Source organism: Leptonychotes weddellii, chromosome 10, assembly GCF_054177405.1.
Source record: "Leptonychotes weddellii isolate Sample4059 chromosome 10, ASM5417740v2, whole genome shotgun sequence".
NCBI lineage: Eukaryota > Metazoa > Chordata > Mammalia > Carnivora > Phocidae > Leptonychotes > Leptonychotes weddellii.
The window spans coordinates 87,952,040-87,969,047 of record NC_138378.1 but is presented as its reverse complement, the minus strand read 5'-3'; the positions used below and the strand labels follow the sequence as shown (position 1 = coordinate 87,969,047).

Below are 17,008 nucleotides of genomic sequence, written 5' to 3'. Positions count from 1 at the left end.
CAGCCACTCTGGAAAACAGTATGGAGGTTCCTCAAAAAGTTGAAAATAGAGCTACCGTAGGACCCTGCAATTGCACTACTGGGTATTTACCCCAAAGATACAAATGTAGGGATCTGAAGGGGTACGTGCACCCCTATGATTATAGCAGCAATGTCCACAATAGCCAAACTATGGAAAGAGCCAAGATGTCCATCGACAGATGAATGAAAAAAGAAGATGTGGTATATATATACACTTCAGCTCAGGTCATGATCTCAGGGTCCTCAGATCGAACCCCATGTCAAGCTCCATGCTCAGCCGGGAGTCTGCTTGTCCCTCTTCCTCTGCCCCTACCCCTGCTCATGCTCTCTCTCTCAAATAAATAAATGAAATCTTTTAAAAAATAAATTTAATGTTAGCTGCAGGGTTTTTTGTAGATGATTTTTATCAAGTTGAGGAACTTCCCTTGTTACTATTTTTTGAGAGTTTATTTATTTATTTAATCACAAATGGATATTGAACTTTGTCAAAATTTTTTTCTGCATTGAGTGATATGGTCATGTGATTTTTCTTCTTTAGTCTGTTACATTGGATTATACTGATTAATTTTCAAATATTGAGCCAGTCCCACATCCTTGGAATAAACCCCTTGGTCATGGTCATTGTGTTTAATTCCTCTTACATATTACTGAATTCTTTTTTTTTTTTTTTTAAGATTTTATTTATTTGACAGAGAGAGATACAGCAAGAGAGGGAACACAAGCAGGGGGCAGTGGGAGAGGGAGAAGCAGGCTCCGCTGAGCAGAGAGCCCCATGTGGGGCTTGATCCCAGGACCCCGGGACCATGACCTGAGTGGAAGGCAGACGTTTAATGACTGAGCCACCCAGGCGCCCCACATATTACTGAATTTTCTTTGCTATATTTTGTTAAGAGTTTTTGTGTCTATATTCATGAGGGATATTGGTCCGTAGTTTTCTTATTTTATACTTTTTTTTTTGGTCTGGTTTTGGTATCAGGGTAATATTACCTGCATAAAGTGAATTGGGGCATTTGCTCCTCTTTTATTTTCTAGGAGAGATTTGCTATTTTCTAGGAGAGTTTGCCCCTCTTCTATTTTCTAGGAGAGATTTTGTATAGTTGGTGTTAATTGTTCTTTCTTTCTTTCTTTCTCTTTCTTTCTTTCTTTCTTTCTTTCTTTCTTTCTTTCTTTCTTCTTTCTTCTTTCTTGTTTCCTTTTTTAAATTGAAGTATAGTTGACACACAATGTTACATTAGTTTCAGGCATACAACATAGTGATTCCACAACTCTATTGATTATCTTATGCTCAACACAAGTGTAGCTACCACCTCTCACCTTACATCACTATTACAGTACCACTGACTATATTCCCTATGCTGTACCTTTCATCCCCATGAATTATTCATTCTACAACTGGAAGCCTGAACCTCCCATTCCCCTTCACCCCTTGGCAACTATCAGTTTGCTCTCTGTGTTTATGCATCAATCTCTGTATTAATTATTCTTTAAACATTTGATAGAATTTTCCAGTTTAACCATCTGAGCCTGAGAACATAGAATGTTTATATTTTATTTTCTGTTTGTTCTCTCTATTTTCTTTTCCTTTCTTCCTATGGATTACTTGAACATTTTTTAGAATTCCATTTTTACATATCTATAGTGTTTTTTAAAACTGCTTTATTGAAATATAATTCACATATGATTCATTCACTTAAAAATTTTTACAGTACTTACTGCTCACCACAATAAGTGTAGTTACCATTTGTCACTATACAACTTATTACAATATTATTTGCTATATTTCCTATGCTGTACTTCTCATCTCCATATGTACAATTCAATGACTTTTAGTACATTCACAAATTGTGCAACCATCACCATTATATAATTTCAGAACATTTTCATTACCCCAAAAAGAAAGCCCATACATATTAGCAATCACATTCCATTCTGCATTTTTCCCATCTCCTGGAAACCACTAATCTATGTTCTCTCACTATGGATTTGCCGATTCTATACAAAATTATGTGTCCTTGGATTTGGTTTCTTTCCCTTGGCATAGTGTTTTCAATTTTTCATCCACATTGTAGCATGAATCAGTATTTCATTCCTTTTCATGACCAAATAAGATTTGATTACATGGATAATATATTTTATGTATCTATTTATCAGTTGATGGACATTTAGGTTCATTCTACTTTTTTACTATTATGAATAATGCCGCTATGAATATCTGTGTACAAGTTCTTGTGTGGACATATATTTTCATTTTGATTTGTATGTTTCTAGAGTGGAATTGCTGAATCATATGGTATCATATTTAACTTCTTGAGGAACTGCCCAGCTGCCTTCCAAAGTTACTGCATCATTTTACATCCCCACTGTCAGTGTATGATATGAGAGTTCCAGTTCTTTGTATCCTCAGGAACACTTACTGTCTGTCTTTTTTTTATTATAGCCATCAGAGTGTGTGTGAAGTCATCTCATTGTGGTTTTGATTTTCATTTCCCTGATGGCCAATATCTCTATGGTATTTTTTAGTGTACTTCTTTGTATAGTTTTTTAGTGGTTGCTCTAAGTATTACAGTACATGTACACGTGGTCGCTCTAAGTATTACAGTACGTGTACACGTGGTCGCTCTAAGTATTACATTACGTGTACACGTGGTCGCTCTAAGTATTACATTACGTGTACACGTGGTCGCTCTAAGTATTACATTACAGGTACACGTGGTCGCTCTAAGTATTACATTATATGTACGTGTGGTCGCTCTAAGTATTACATTATATGTACGTGTGGTCGCTCTAAGTATTACATTATATGTACGTGTGGTTGCTCTAAGTATTACATTATATGTACATAACTTATCACAGTCTACCAGTGTTATCATTTCACCAGTTCAAGTGAAGTATAGAAACCTTACTTCTCTTTAGGTCGCTTCCTCCCCCCATTTATAATATAATTATCTTAAGTATTTCCTCTATCTATATTTAGAATCTTATTAGGCAATATTATAATTTTTGCTTCAACTGTTGGACACAGTTTAGAAAACTCAAAAGGAGAGTAAAAGCCCATTGCATTTAATCCATACTTTTGCCTAGTCTGTTCTTTTTTTGCTCCCTAGTATTCCTAGATTCCTTCTTTTATTGTTTCCTTTCTGTTTAGAGAACTTCCTGTTTAGAAAATCTCTTTTCTTGAGGCACCTGGGTGGCTCAGTCAGTTAAGCGTCTGCCTTCAGCTCAGGTCATGATCTCAGGGTCCTGAGATGGAGCCCTGCGTCCAGCCCCGCGTCCAGCCTGCTTCTCCCTCCCTCTCTACCCCCCACTCCTCACTCGTGTGCTCACTTTCTCTCTCTCTCTCTCTCAAATAAATAAGTAAGATCTTAAAAAAGAAACTATTCTCTTAAGGTAGTTTTCTGGAGACACATTCTCTTAGTTTTCCTTCAACTGAAAATGTCTTTATTTCCCCTTCATTCTGAAAAATATTATCTTGGCATATAAGATTCTGGGTTGACAGTTCTTTTCTTCTAGTACTTGAAAAATATTGTGCTATTTCCTTCTGTCTCCCATGGTTCTGATAAGAGATCCATTGCCATTTGAGTTGTTTTTCCCCAATAGATAAGATGTCATTTTTCTCTGGCTGCTTTTGAGATGTTTTTGGTTTTCAAAAGTTGAATTAACCATGCATCTTGGGGTGTATTTCTTTGGCTGTATCTTTTTTGGGGTTTGCTCAGTCTCTTGAATGTGCAGGTTTATGTCCCTTGCCAATTTAGAGAAGTTTTCAATCATTATTTCTTTGCTTTTCTTTGGCCATTCTTTCTTTTTTTAAAATATTTTATTTATTTATTTGAGAGAGACAAAGATAGTGAGAGAGCATGAGCGGGAAGGGGAGGGAGAAACAGGCTTCCCGCTAAGCATGGTGCCCGATGTGGGACTTGATCCCATGACCCTGGGATCATGACCTGAGCCAAAGGCAGACACTTAACCGACAGCCACCCAGGCGCCTCTGGCCATTATTTCTTTAAGTACTTTTTCCGTCCTGCTATATTTATCTTCTTCCATGAATCTGATGACACAAATGCTACATCTTTTGTTAAAGTTCCACAGGTCTTCTGAGGTTCTGTTCATTCTTTTTCAGTCTATTTTCTGTCATTCAGATTGGGTACTGTCTTATTGTTCTATTTTCCATCTCACTGATTCTTTCTTCTGTCTTCTCCATTGTATTGTTGAGCCTATTCAGTGAGCTTTTTATTTTGGTTATTGTGTTTTTTGATTCTAAAATTTCCCTTTGGTTCTTCTTTGTATGTTCCTTTTTCCTGAGATTTTTTTTATTTGTTTCAATCATGTTACAAATCGTTTATTGAAGCATTTTAAAAATCATGGAATTTAGGGGCGCCTGGGTGGCTCAGTCGTTAAGCGTCTGCCTTCGGCTCAGGTCAAGATCCCAGCGTCCTGGGATCAAGCCCCGCATCGGGCTCCCTGCTCCGCAGGGAAGCCTGCTTCTCCCTTTCCTACTTCCCCTGCTTGTGTTCCCTCTCTCACTGTGTCTCTCTGTCAAATAAATAAAATCTTAAAAAAAAAAAAGATTAAAAATCATGGATATTAAAAATCTTTATTAGATAATTTTAACATTTTTGTTATCTCATTCTTAGCATCTATATTAAGTTTACTGGGGCTGCCACAACAAATGACCACAAACTAGGTGGCTTAAGACCACAGACATTTATTCTCTCACAGTTCTTGAGGCTAGAAATTAAGGTGAAATCAAGGCTGAAATCAAGGTTTTTGGCAGAGCCATACTTTCTCTGATGGCTCTAGGAAATAATCCTTCCTTGCCTCTTCTAGCTTTTGATAGTTCAGTCTTCGGTGTTTCTTGACTTGCAGATACACACTCCAATCTCTGCCTCTGTCTCCACATGGTTTTCTCTATTATGTGTCTGTGTCCAAATTTCCCTCTTCTTAAAGGACACCAGTTTTATTGGATTTAGGACCAACCTTAATCCCATATGATCTCTACTCAATTTAATTTATGGGCAAAGACCCTATTTTCAAATAAGGTGACATTCAAAGGTTCCAGTGGACATGGATTTTTGGGAGACCCTGTTCAACGTAGTAAAGCATATATTGATTATATTTTTTCATTTAGTTTGAGAACTTCCTGGTTCTTGGTAAGATGAGTGATTTTCATTTGAAACCTGGACATTTCATATTATGTTCTGAGATTCTGCATCTTATTTAAACCTGTTTCTGCTGTTTTTTTTTTTCTGACACTTCTTTGGTAGGAAAAGTGGAGGTACCACCTCATTACTTACAAGTGAACGTAGGAGTCCAAGTTCCTTACTTAACCTTCATTCAGTGAGACTCCTCATGAGAGGAGTTCCTCTTTTTTTAAGTTCTTTTTTTTTTTTTAAGTTTTTATTTATTTAAGGAATCTCTACACCCCACATGGGGCTTGAACTCATGAGCCTGAGACCAAGAGTTGCATACTCTTCCATCTGAGCCAACCAGGAACCTGAGAGGAGTTCCTCTTTAATGCTAGGTAGGGATGAGAGTTTCAGTTCTCCACTGACACTATGGGGGGGTGGTCTCAGTATCACTGGGTGGTGATGAAAGTCCTGAGTCTCCATTAGGTCTCCTCTAACACCACTCCAGTGGGGAGAGGGAGGGTTGCCTTGTGACTACCAGGTGTGGTGGGAGTTCAGGCTCCCCAATTTCCATTAAGATTTATTATTTGACTTATGAATTACTTGGAAATATGTTTTCACATTTCAAAAATAATTTAAGTTTTCTTTTCTGTCATTGATTTTTAACCCAGTTGAAATGTGGTCTCATTTAGTGGGATGTGTATCAAAATGGTTTCTTCACTTGCCTTATATTTTAGTACATAGTCAATTTTGGTAAACCTTTGATATGTAATAACTTATTCTGTCTGTTGTGCACAAAATATGACAATTAGATTAAATGTTTTCATGTCTTGTCTTCATGTCTTCTCTGTCTTCATCAAATGTTTGTCTTCTTGATCTATCAATTAGTGAAAGAAAAGTTCAGATTTCCCCCTATGATAGTGGGTTTATGTATTTCTCTTTGAAATTTTCAGTTCTTGGAGTGACTGTGTGGCTCAGTCGGTTGGGTGTCTGCCTTTGGCTTGGGTCATGATCCCAGGGTCCTGGGATTGAGCTCTGTGTTGGGCTACTTGCTCAGTGGAGAGTCTGCTTCTCCCTATACCCCTCCCCACCACTTGTGCTCTCTCTCTGTCAAATAAATGAATAAAATCTTAAAAAAAAAAAAAAAAGAAATTGTCAGTTCTTGCTGCTTCTTTTTTTTTTTTTTTTAGACTATATGATTAGCTTCCTGGTAGATTGAAATTTGCACATTATAAATAAACTTCTTTATACATAAAAAGCTATTTTGCCATAAAATCTATTTTGTCTGATAATAATATAGCTATAACAGTTTTGTTTTGGTTAATAATTGCCTGGTAAATATGTTTGTGCAGGTCTTTCTTCCAATTTTTTTTTTTTTTTTTTGTATTTTATGTTGTAGTTGTGTCCCTTTTAAGTAGCTTAAAACTAAATGTAAAAAAACCTAGCCTGGAATCTCTTTTCAATGGTGAGTTTAGCGCATTTCATTATGAATACTGATATATCTTTATTTCTATCATTGTCTTTTGTGTCTCCTACTTTTCCTGACTATTCTGTCTCTTTTTTTATCTTATTTATTTTAAATAATTTTAATTATTTATCTGAGAGAGAGACTGAGAAAGCACGAGTGGGGGGAAGGGCAGAGGGAGAGGAAGAAGGGAGCCTGATGCAGAGCTCAATACCAGGACCCCGAGATCATGACGTGAGCTGAAGTCAGACACTTAACCGACTGAGCCACCCAGGCACCCCTCTACCTTATTTAGATTAATATTCTTTTTTAAAGATTTTTTTATTTATTTGAGAGAGAGAGAGAGCACGAGTGGGGGGAAAGGCAGGGGGAGAGGAGAAGCATACTCCCTGCTGAGCAGGGAGCCTGCCATGGGTCTTGATCCCAGAACCCTGGGATCATGACCTGAGCCAAAGGCCGCTTAACTGACTGAGCCACCCAGGCACCCCTAGATTAATATTCTTAATTCCATTTTTTCCTCTACTATTCTGGAAGTACTGCTTTTTAGTGATTATCCTTAAAATTCTAACAAATTTACTTAATATCTAAAATTATTCAATATCTTTACTCCTTCCCAAAGAATATTAAAGTATATCTTGTTTTCAGTATCTCACTGTTGTGGGGAAATAAAGGAAGATGTGTGATTCCCCTGTGATCATTTTAATTCCAATGACTTCCCACCCATTTTTTCATATTACTGTTGTGGAATGTCTTAGTTTTACCCTTTTAATCTCCCCAAATTCAATATTATTATCATTTATTCAATTAATTCTTTTCAGATTGACCACAGTATTCACTAAATTATTTGTTATCATTTCTTTGTATATCTAAGGCCTTCCTTTTAAGATTGTCACTATTATTTGTAAAACACATTCTTTAGACTTTTGTTTAGTGTTAATCTATCAGTTTGTGGATTTTTTTTTTTTTGTCTGTTGTTAGTCATTTTCACTCCTGAAGATGTCTTTATTTTGCCCTCCTTTTGGAATGATAATTTAGCAGGGTATACAATTACAAGTTAACAGTTTGGTTCCCCCACCCTGCTCAGGTCCCCATGAAGTTCTCAACAGTTTAAATTAGGAAGAGTTTAATTGAATATCTAGGCCTAGGATTTGCAACACAAAGGAAGTAGTATAAATTTAAACCCACAGAAAGGCAACCTTATAATTATGGTTTCTTAAGGAAGCCTTCTAATTTTATTTTTTCACCAGATATGTGGCCTGAAACAAACATTTTCTCCTTAGCCCTCTTTGTTAACAGATAGATTTCTCTCCCTAGTCTGTCCTTTCACTGAGGGTGAAGTCTTCAAGGATCTTATATTCAGGGGGTCTCAATTTTGCTTCACCATTTTCCCGGCCTTTAAAAGCCTTGCCTCCTGTTCTTCTGCCCAATCATTAAAACCAAGCATACTATGTGATTTCACTTGTGTGACGTTCAAGAAGAGATGGAGATACAAGTCAGAATAATGATTATGTTTGGTGGGTATCGACTGGAAATAGGCATCATAGAGCCTTCTAAGATTTTGGAAATTTTTTTTTTTTTAAGATTTTATTTATTTGACACAGAGAGACACAGCGAGAGAGCGAACACCAGCAGGGGGAGTGGGAGAGGGAGAAGCAGGTTTCCCTCGGAGCAGGGAGCCCGATGCGGGGCTGGATCCCAGGACCCTGGGATCATGACCTGAACCGCAGGCAGTCGCTTAACGACTGAGCCACCCAGGTGCCCCGATTTTGGAAATGTTTTAAATGTTGATCTACAAGTGGCTTTACAGATATATACATATGTAAAAATTCATCAGCTCATACACTTAAGACCTGTGCACTTTACCATCTATAAGCTATATATAATTAAAAAAAAAAACCCAACAAAGTTCTAAGTTTCTGTTATTGGCAGATATTACTAAATTCTCTTACATTTTTTGAGATCAACCATGCACAAAAAATAGTTCTGGTTATATTTTATCAAGACTCTCTATGTGTTTGTAGTGACTTTTTCAGAATATTCAGCCTAACATCATGTTGAATGTGTGAGTCACATGCTACTCTTCCAATTCTGATATTCTGATACTATTTTTGGCAACTTTAGTAAAGTATTGCTTACATGTTCCAGCTGGATTTGTCAAAGTCCAGGCTTTGTCTCTGCTATGCTGTGCAGAAATAAGAAAAGTGATGTGAATCTCCCATCAGAGTTTTAATGGTGGAAATGGTGCTTTAGAGGGCAATATGTGAGGGCTGTAGTGATTACTGTGATTTCCCAGGGAAAGGTCATCCTTCAAGCTAGAGTCAGGCCTCGGATATCTACTTACCCCTTCCAAGTGGAAACTGTCCCTACTTTGGGGCCGCTCATGGAGGATAGAAGTCTGTTTATTTTGAAACGATTCAGCTAACCAGTCTCCCTCCATCCTCTATCACCTTCTCTCTTCTTTAAAGTGGAGGACTCATGTATAAATGAGAATTGTAGTTTAAATTGTACCCTTTCAAAAGATATGTTGAAGTCCTAACCCCCGTTACCTCAGAATGTGATCTTATTTGGAAATAGGATCATTGTAGATATAATTAGTTAGGACAAGGTCATGGTGGATTAGGGTGGGCCCTTAATGTGACTGGTGTGCTTATAAGAAGAGGAAGAAAGACACAGAGGGAACATTGTTATTGACTGAATTGTGTCACCCCCAAAATGCATATGTGGAAGCCCTAACCCCCAATGTGTTGGTATTTGGAGAGGGAACCTGTGGGAGATAATTAGGTTTAGATGAGGTTATGAGGGTAGGGACCTCATGATGGGCTTAGTACCCTTATAAGAGAAAAAGACACCACAGCTTGCTCTCTCTACCACGTGAGGATGCAGCAAGAAATCCAAACCAGGAGGAAAACTCTCTCTAGAGCCTGACCTTGCTGGCACTTATCTCGGACTTCCAGCCTCCAGAACTGTGAGAAAATAAATTTCTGTTGTTTAAGCCAATTTTTGGTATCTTGTTATGGCAGCACAAGCTGACTCGTACAAACACCACGTAATGACAGAAGCAGATATTGGAGTAATGCAGCTGCCAGCCTAGAAATGCCAATGATTGACAGCCATCAGCAGAACCTAGGGAAAGGAACAGAAGGATTCTACCCACAGTCTCAGAGGAAGCGTGGCTCTGCTGACACCTTGATTTTGGAATTCTAGTCTCTAGGACAGTGGGAGAATAAATTTCTGTTGTTTTAAACCACCTGTTTTGTTGTACTTAGTTACAGCAGCCCTCGGAAACTAGTACAGGGTAATGGTAAGGTTGGTGGAGGAATGCTGGAAATGGGCAGATGACTCAAGGTCTTTCTCTGCCTTCTCTCAAGTCATAAGCGGTGGCTAGAAGCCCCTGAGGTCTGAAGGTTAGTCAGGAATGCAGATAAATCCATCCCCAAATTATTATATAAGGCATGGGAGGGAATTCAATTTTCCAAAGGTCAGTTTATATCTAACATTTTCAGAGTTCATCTTTTGTATAAAACAAAGTGTATCTTGGTTTTATTAGGCCAAAATTCCTGCTAGGAATTGGGTTGTGATTTTTTCTTTCCCAAAGCATTTCATTTAACAGTCTACCTGGTGAATGGGGAGCAGTTGTGAGCTACAATGCTCCCTAAGATGGGAAATATTACAGAAATGAGCAAGGACAAACTGGGGAATGGAGGAAAAAGAGTCCTTTCTATTTTTCACTTCAAATTCAGGGAAATATTTAAAGCATTGGGCATTGTAATACCTTTCAAGTGAAGGACATGCATCTATTTATAATATTTTTCAGGGATCAGGAGAACACACATAAAACCTTTGAAATTGTGTGTGAATAAACGTCTTTGTGAACATATGGCAAGGGAGTGTGATCCTGTTAAACACTTGCTGTGTTTGGCAGGAGCAAAGAGCTAGAATGCCTGCTCACTTAGTTCTTCCCACCCCCTCAGATGTGAGTCTTAGCAAGTGGGAGGCTCTGGTGCATGCTTCCTGAGGTCCATGGATGAAGGACAAACTATAGCTGCAGCCACAGTTTTGTCTAGTGCCAAACCAGTATCAGGACATAAACAGAGGATATGTTGCTCTGGGGGTGAAGCCTGGAGAATGTGTGGAGGATGCACAGTGCCCTTTTAGTCACCGAGGAAAACTGCACTGATGTGTTTATAGGGCTCTGTCAGTAGCTATGGGCTCTGTATTTCAGTTAGATGCCAGTGGATGCCCAATCCAACCTTCCTTCACACTCTCTTTGGCCTCTCTGCCCCTGATAACCAGCTTTAAAACAAGTGCAGCTTTAGGAATTGAAGTGCCTGTGGCCCAAAACCCACACCCAGAAACTGGGAAGGGTCTTAGGCACATGCTGTTTCTTTTGTATGGGATACTCCTCATATCTCTGCTGGCTCACCCTTCAAGGCTCACTTATATATCACCTTCAGGGAGGATTCACTAATCACCATGTTCTTCTTATGGTCAGAATTTTGCACATTTGTAGTAATTCACTTAACTTTATGGATCACCATTGTTTAATACCTGTCCTCACCAGATTGTATGAGGTTCTTTTTTGTTCACTATAGTTTTCCTAGACCCTATAGAATGCCTGACCCATAGTAGGCATTTGAGAAATATTGTTGACTAATTGTAAGTTCAGTGTCTTCCTATATGAAAAAGTGCTGCCTTATAGTTCATATAAGGCATCCCCATATAGGGATATGGTGAAGAAAACCTTAAAAACATTTCCACAGATTTCTCGTTTTCAAAGTTCCTTCACATTAAAGAAAGGAAGAAAGGAAAGAAGGAAAACAATTCAGTGGAAAATGGGCAAAGGATAAAAGAAGTAATTCACAGAAGAAATTCAAATAGCCAATAAATATACAAAAAGATGCTCATCTAGACTAGTAATCCTAGAAACGGAAATTAAAAACAATATTTTATACCCTCAGATTGGTAAAATTGCAAAGTTTTGATAACATTCATTGCTAGCAAGGACTTAGGGAATAGGATGCTCTCATACACTGTTGGTTGTTCAAAACTAGTGCAATCTGTATGAAGAACATTGGTAGTATTTTTAAAATTAAAACTGTCTATATTTATTATTTAATAGGAAAAATTGGAAACCATTTGACCTCACACAATAGGGAAATGGCTAAAAAAATTTAGTGCATTCCTGCCACAGAATCCCTTAGCTATAAATATTAACATCAATGAAAATCTATGTAAAATTTTTTTAAAAAGGAGATTGCAAAACAATATGTATAATATGATCCCAACTAAGTAAAAATATATAAAAGCATATTCTCCAAAGGAAAAGATCTCAAACGATTCACACTATGTATAATTATAATAATTTTTAAAAGATTTTATTTATTTATTTGAGAGAGAGTGAGCGAGAGGACATGAGCAGGGGAAGGGCATAGAGAGAAGCAGACTCCCCACTGAGTGGGGAGCCCAACGCCAGGCTTGATCCCAGGACCCAGGGATCATGACCTGAGCCGAAGGCAGACATTTAATCCACTGAGCCACCCAGATGCTCTTATAATTATAATAATTTAATTACAAGGTCCTTTGAGATCTTTTCCCCTGAGGAACTAAGAATGGGATTTTAATTTTTACAATGAACCTGTACTGCTATTTTTAAAAGAACTTTATTGAAGTATGATTGACATATAGTGCACATATTTAAAGTATCCATTTGTTTTGACATTGTATACATCTGTGAAACCATCACCACAATCAAGAGACTATCCATCACCTCCAAAAGCTTACTCATGTGTCTCTGTAGTCTCTCCTTCCTGCCTCTTCCTAAACTAACCCGTCCCCTAGCAACCACTGAGCTACTTTCTGTCACTATAGACTAGTTTGCATTTTTTAGAATGCTATATATATGTAATCATACAGTACATACTCCTTTTTCTTCTGGCTTCTTTCAGCATAATTAGTTTAAGATTCATCCATGTTGTTGCATGTATCAATAGTTTGTTCATTTTTATTGCTGAGTAGTATTCTGTTGCAAGGATCTATACAATTGATTTATCCATTCATCTTTTGATGGGCCTTTGGACTAGTTCCAGTTTTTGGCTATTACAAATAAGGGTGCTATGAACATCCATTTACAAGTGTTTGTAAAGACATATGCTTTAATCTCCACTAGCTAGCAGTGGAATGGCATAAGTTAGGTGTATGTTTAGCATTTTAAGAAATTACCAAAACATTTTCAAAGTGGTTGTATCATTTTACATTCCCACAAGAGATGGAGCATGGGGTTGTGGCACTAAATGAGTGGTCTCTTCACCAAGACGTTTGGTAATGACAGCGACCATCAGCTCACTGCGTAGGTTTAATCAGATTGCCAGGCTAAAATGCGTCTAGTCCTTTTTAATCACAGATGCCGTTGAGAATTTGATTAAGGTCATGGTCCATGTGGCGTATAGGACGACACACATACAAATGCCAGGTAGGAATCATCCACGTTGGAAATGACGATGAACACTGTGACACTTGGGCGGAAAGAAGAGGGCTGGAGTTCAAACACATTGAAAAGTTACCATTGTTGGGACTTGGTAAGAGGGGGAGAGAAGATGATGCCCAGGTTAGAATGATTAGGTGATGGTGGCGACAAGACAAGGGAGGAGTGGGTCTAGAGGGAGGAAGAAGGGGTCATTTCTGGCTTTGCTGCATGCGACGTGCCTAGGCGATACACGCTATTCAGAAAGTGGTTGTAAATGGACTTCGTCTAGGTGGAGATAAAGATTTCCGTGCAAAAACATACAGGTTTAGTGGAAGTATCAGGAGCAGCTGTAATCACCACGTGCAGTTAGTAAATTCCTAACTTCCAAAGGAATCACTTCCACGCCTAACTGAAACAAGCCTAATTCGTCCAAAGGATCTACAAATGCCCTCCCAGAAGGTGCGCAATTGCAACACTGTTTCCGACGAAACTCCGCCCCGCCCAATTTTGCGCATGCGCCGGACGCATGCGCACCACCTTCACTGCGGCCGCTCCCTTCTCTGGGAGTCTGGGCTCCTTTCCTATCGCCTGCCCCGCCCAGGCGGCTGCCCGTGACCTGCCTGGGCGCAGGGAACGGAAAGCCGGAAGGGGCAAGACGAGTTCATTCGCCATGGGGCTGTTTGGGAAAACCCAGGAGAAGCCGCCCAAAGAGCTGGTAAGGGCTACGGTGATGGCAAAAGAGTCGGGGGATTTGCGTGGGGCGTAGTGGAGTTCGTAAGCGACTGGTCACTGTCCCTCCCGGCCGGCCAGGTGCCGTCGGCCCCCATTTCCGGGGTCTTCCACTCGACCGAGGGGCCAGAGGAAGAATCTCTAAGGAGGTGGCTGTGGCTAAAGAGAGCCCTGCTACGTCAGAACTCCGTAAGGGGGCCGAGGGCCAGATAAAGTTTCTCAGCCCAGGCACTGGGCGCCGAGGTAGCAAGGCGCTCTGGGCCTCTGGAAAGCCTCTTCCCTGCGCGCGTTGGTGCGTCCCGCCTGGAACCTTTCCCTGGCCGACGCCCCGCGCCTAACGCCCGCCTCCGGACAATTGGTGGACCTGCCCCTACCCCGAGAGTGGTGCACTGGAAGCCCCGCCACCGCCGCTCCTTCCACCTAACCCGCTGTAGTAAGTGGGAGGGTCTGTTTCCTCTTTCCCTGTCCTACAACATTATGTTGACTGCAGACACGTCAATTATAGAAGGGACCCGACTCTTGGGAATGGTACTGAGGAGAACTCAGGACCTGGCTTCGAATCATCTGGATCTACCTGTAAACAGAGATAATGGGATAATGTGTAGCGTTTGAGTGCCCTGCAGAGTCAGTCTTCCTAAGTTTGAATCCTGGTTCCCCATAGACCAAACATTGTGATCTAAGAAAGTTCATTTCTCTGTGCCTTAGTCTTGTCAGGTAGGAATGATAGTAGTTTCACTTCAGAGTCATGGAAGATGAAAGACTGTTAAGTTTTTTAGTAATGCTAGTTAGGGTTAATTCTTTATATATTCTACAACCTGGCCACCCAAGTGCAGACCAGCCTCGTCGGCATCACCTGGTAGCTACTTCGAAATCTGAGGCCCTACCCAAGACCTTTTTAATCGTAATTTGAATTCTAACAAGATCTTCAGTGATTTGTGTGAACATTAAAGTTTGAGAAGCATTGCTTTACAACACCCAGTACAAATTTACCCATAATGATAAAAAACCCACCCTGAAATCCTTCATTTAATAAATGATCTCACCTGTTCAGCTTTTGCAGGCATGTTTTTAAAAACCAATGTTCTACATTATGAAGTTGCTGACACATAATGTGTGTGTTAATGTTGGTTATATTTGTTAACCATAGGTCCTAGAACACTACATCCTCTATAAATATTAGTTTCTGTAGGCAACTTACTTAGTTTTACTCCCTGGTAGAATAAAAATTGTGGAGCTTAAATGAGGTAAGACCGTGTGACATTACTTTGTAAGCTGTAGAGCATTATATAGATGCACATTTTGTGGTGTGTATGTATTCAAAGATGCTTGTTACTGTAGAAGTGTATTTTTGATGTTAGGAAAAGATTATTTTCCTTCAGTGTTTGACCTTAGCTTTGCCATTCATAAAATGAGATAAGGTTCTGGGAAAACAGTCTTATTACTATTTAAACTGATCTCTTGTATATGTGTTACTTGCGTAACACTTAGAGTAGTTTTAAATGATAAATATAATTGCTAAGAACATGATGTCAGAATATTCTTCCAGTAGGGTAACCTACCTAGGAAAGTGAATCAACACCAGAAAATTTTAGGGTTAATGCATGAGATTGGTTTTTAAAATATGCCTGCCAGGGGGTGCGTGGTTGGCACAGTCCGTTTGCCATCCAGCTCTTGGTTTCGGCTCAGGTCATGATCTCGTGGATCATGAAATCAAGCCTCATGCGGGACTCTGCTCTCAGTGCGGTCGCCTTGGGTTTCTGTGCTTGGGTTTCTCTCTCCCTCTACTCTCTCTCTCATAAATAAATACATCTTTAAAAAATATATATGCCTGGGGCACCTGGGTGGCTCAGTCATTAAGCGTCTGCCTTCAGCTCAGGTCATGATCCCAGCATCCTGGGATCGAGCCCCACGTCGGGCTCCCTGCTCCGCGGGAAGCCAGCTTCTCCCTCTCCCATTCCCCCTGCTTGTGTTCCCTCTCTTGCTGTATCTCTCTCTGTCAAAAAAAACCAAAAAACAAAAAAAAAACATATATATGTATATGTATGCCTGCCAGTGGGATATCATAGTGATGAAATAAACAGCCAAGGAATGTATCATCTAGCAAGTAAAATAAGCATTTCAAGAACAAGTCTGGATTGGGTACTATATAAAGTTACAGGAGCTCAGAGGTTGGAGTGATCACCCCCAGGCTGGGGTGATCAGAAATGATTTGGCCCTGGGGCGCCTGGGTGGCTCAGTCGTTAAGCGTCTGCCTTCGGCTCAGGTCATGATCCCAGGGTCCTGGGATCGAGCCCCGCATCGGGCTCCCTGTTCGGCGGGAAGCCTGCTTCTCCTCCCTCTCCCACTCCCCCTGCTTGTGTTCCCTCTCTCGCTGTGTCTCTCTCTGTCAAATAAATCAATAAAATCTTTAAAAAAAAAAAAAAAGAAATGATTTGGCCCTTTACTGTCATGTTTTCCACACATCTCCTTCCTGTGAATTGGTTCTTGACTGTTTAGTGGGATTTTTAGTATATTTATTTTAATTGGTGCTGGAGATACCCTGCTCAAGATTTTCTTTAAGTTCCCTTTCATAGTACATCAGGGTAACCTTTGAGTTCTGATTATATCTCGTTCTAATTTGTCAGACAGTGTTTCTGTTTGCTTTGGATTCAGCTTCTACCAAGTTCCCTTTATAACTTGTGATTTATGACCAAGGAAAGTGTTTTGTCACCTTCCACAATTATTTAGTATTGAGTTTGTAATTCCAGAAAGTGCCAATAAAGCAGGAATGAGAAATACCATTTTTTCTCTGTGGAGCTGCTGACACACAGATAAAGTATTGGGAAACATATCTGAATAAGACATGTAATGTCAGGTATTTTAGTCTTAGTTTGGCATTTTTTTAAGAGAGAGGAGGAGAAAAATTAAGTGTTTAACTTTATAAAAGAAGTTAAGTAAAGGAAATTAAAACAAAAGGTAACGTTGGCAAGGAAGAAGAGAGGAGAGAATTGACAAAATGCCCGAGTCTCAGCTGGGCAACTGTTGAGTTAGGATAAATTCATAGTATGCCTTCCACTGGGGGCTGGAAGATGAGGGCATGTAGGTCATGGTCCCAGCATAGGTGCAAAAGCAGGCGCAGCTGCGCCACACCATCCTGGTTGTCATTTAGGCCATCGTCACAAGTCAGTTCAGGCAAGTAAAATACATGAGGGGTGGTGTTCCCACAGCT

At 39.7% G+C, this 17,008-nt stretch overlaps 2 protein-coding genes across 4 annotated transcripts in view; one reads left to right on the top strand and one right to left on the bottom strand.

The window, feature by feature from the left end:
- MRPL35 (mitochondrial ribosomal protein L35) overlaps positions 1-17,008 on the bottom strand; it is a 471,157-nt gene that overhangs the window by 136,034 nt on the left and 318,115 nt on the right. The gene's annotated exons all lie outside the window — the stretch shown is intronic.
- Positions 13,583-17,008, top strand: part of CHMP3 (charged multivesicular body protein 3) — a 62,441-nt gene continuing 59,015 nt past the window's right edge. The window contains exon 1 of one of the 3 annotated variants that reach the window (XM_081796729.1): positions 13,583-13,786. In XM_081796729.1, coding sequence (XP_081652855.1) covers positions 13,598-13,786 — 189 coding nt within the window. In that variant the 5' untranslated portion in view covers positions 13,583-13,597. The remainder of the gene's footprint in view (positions 13,787-17,008) is intronic. The other 2 variants (XM_081796728.1, XM_081796730.1) reach the window with 2 other exon arrangements.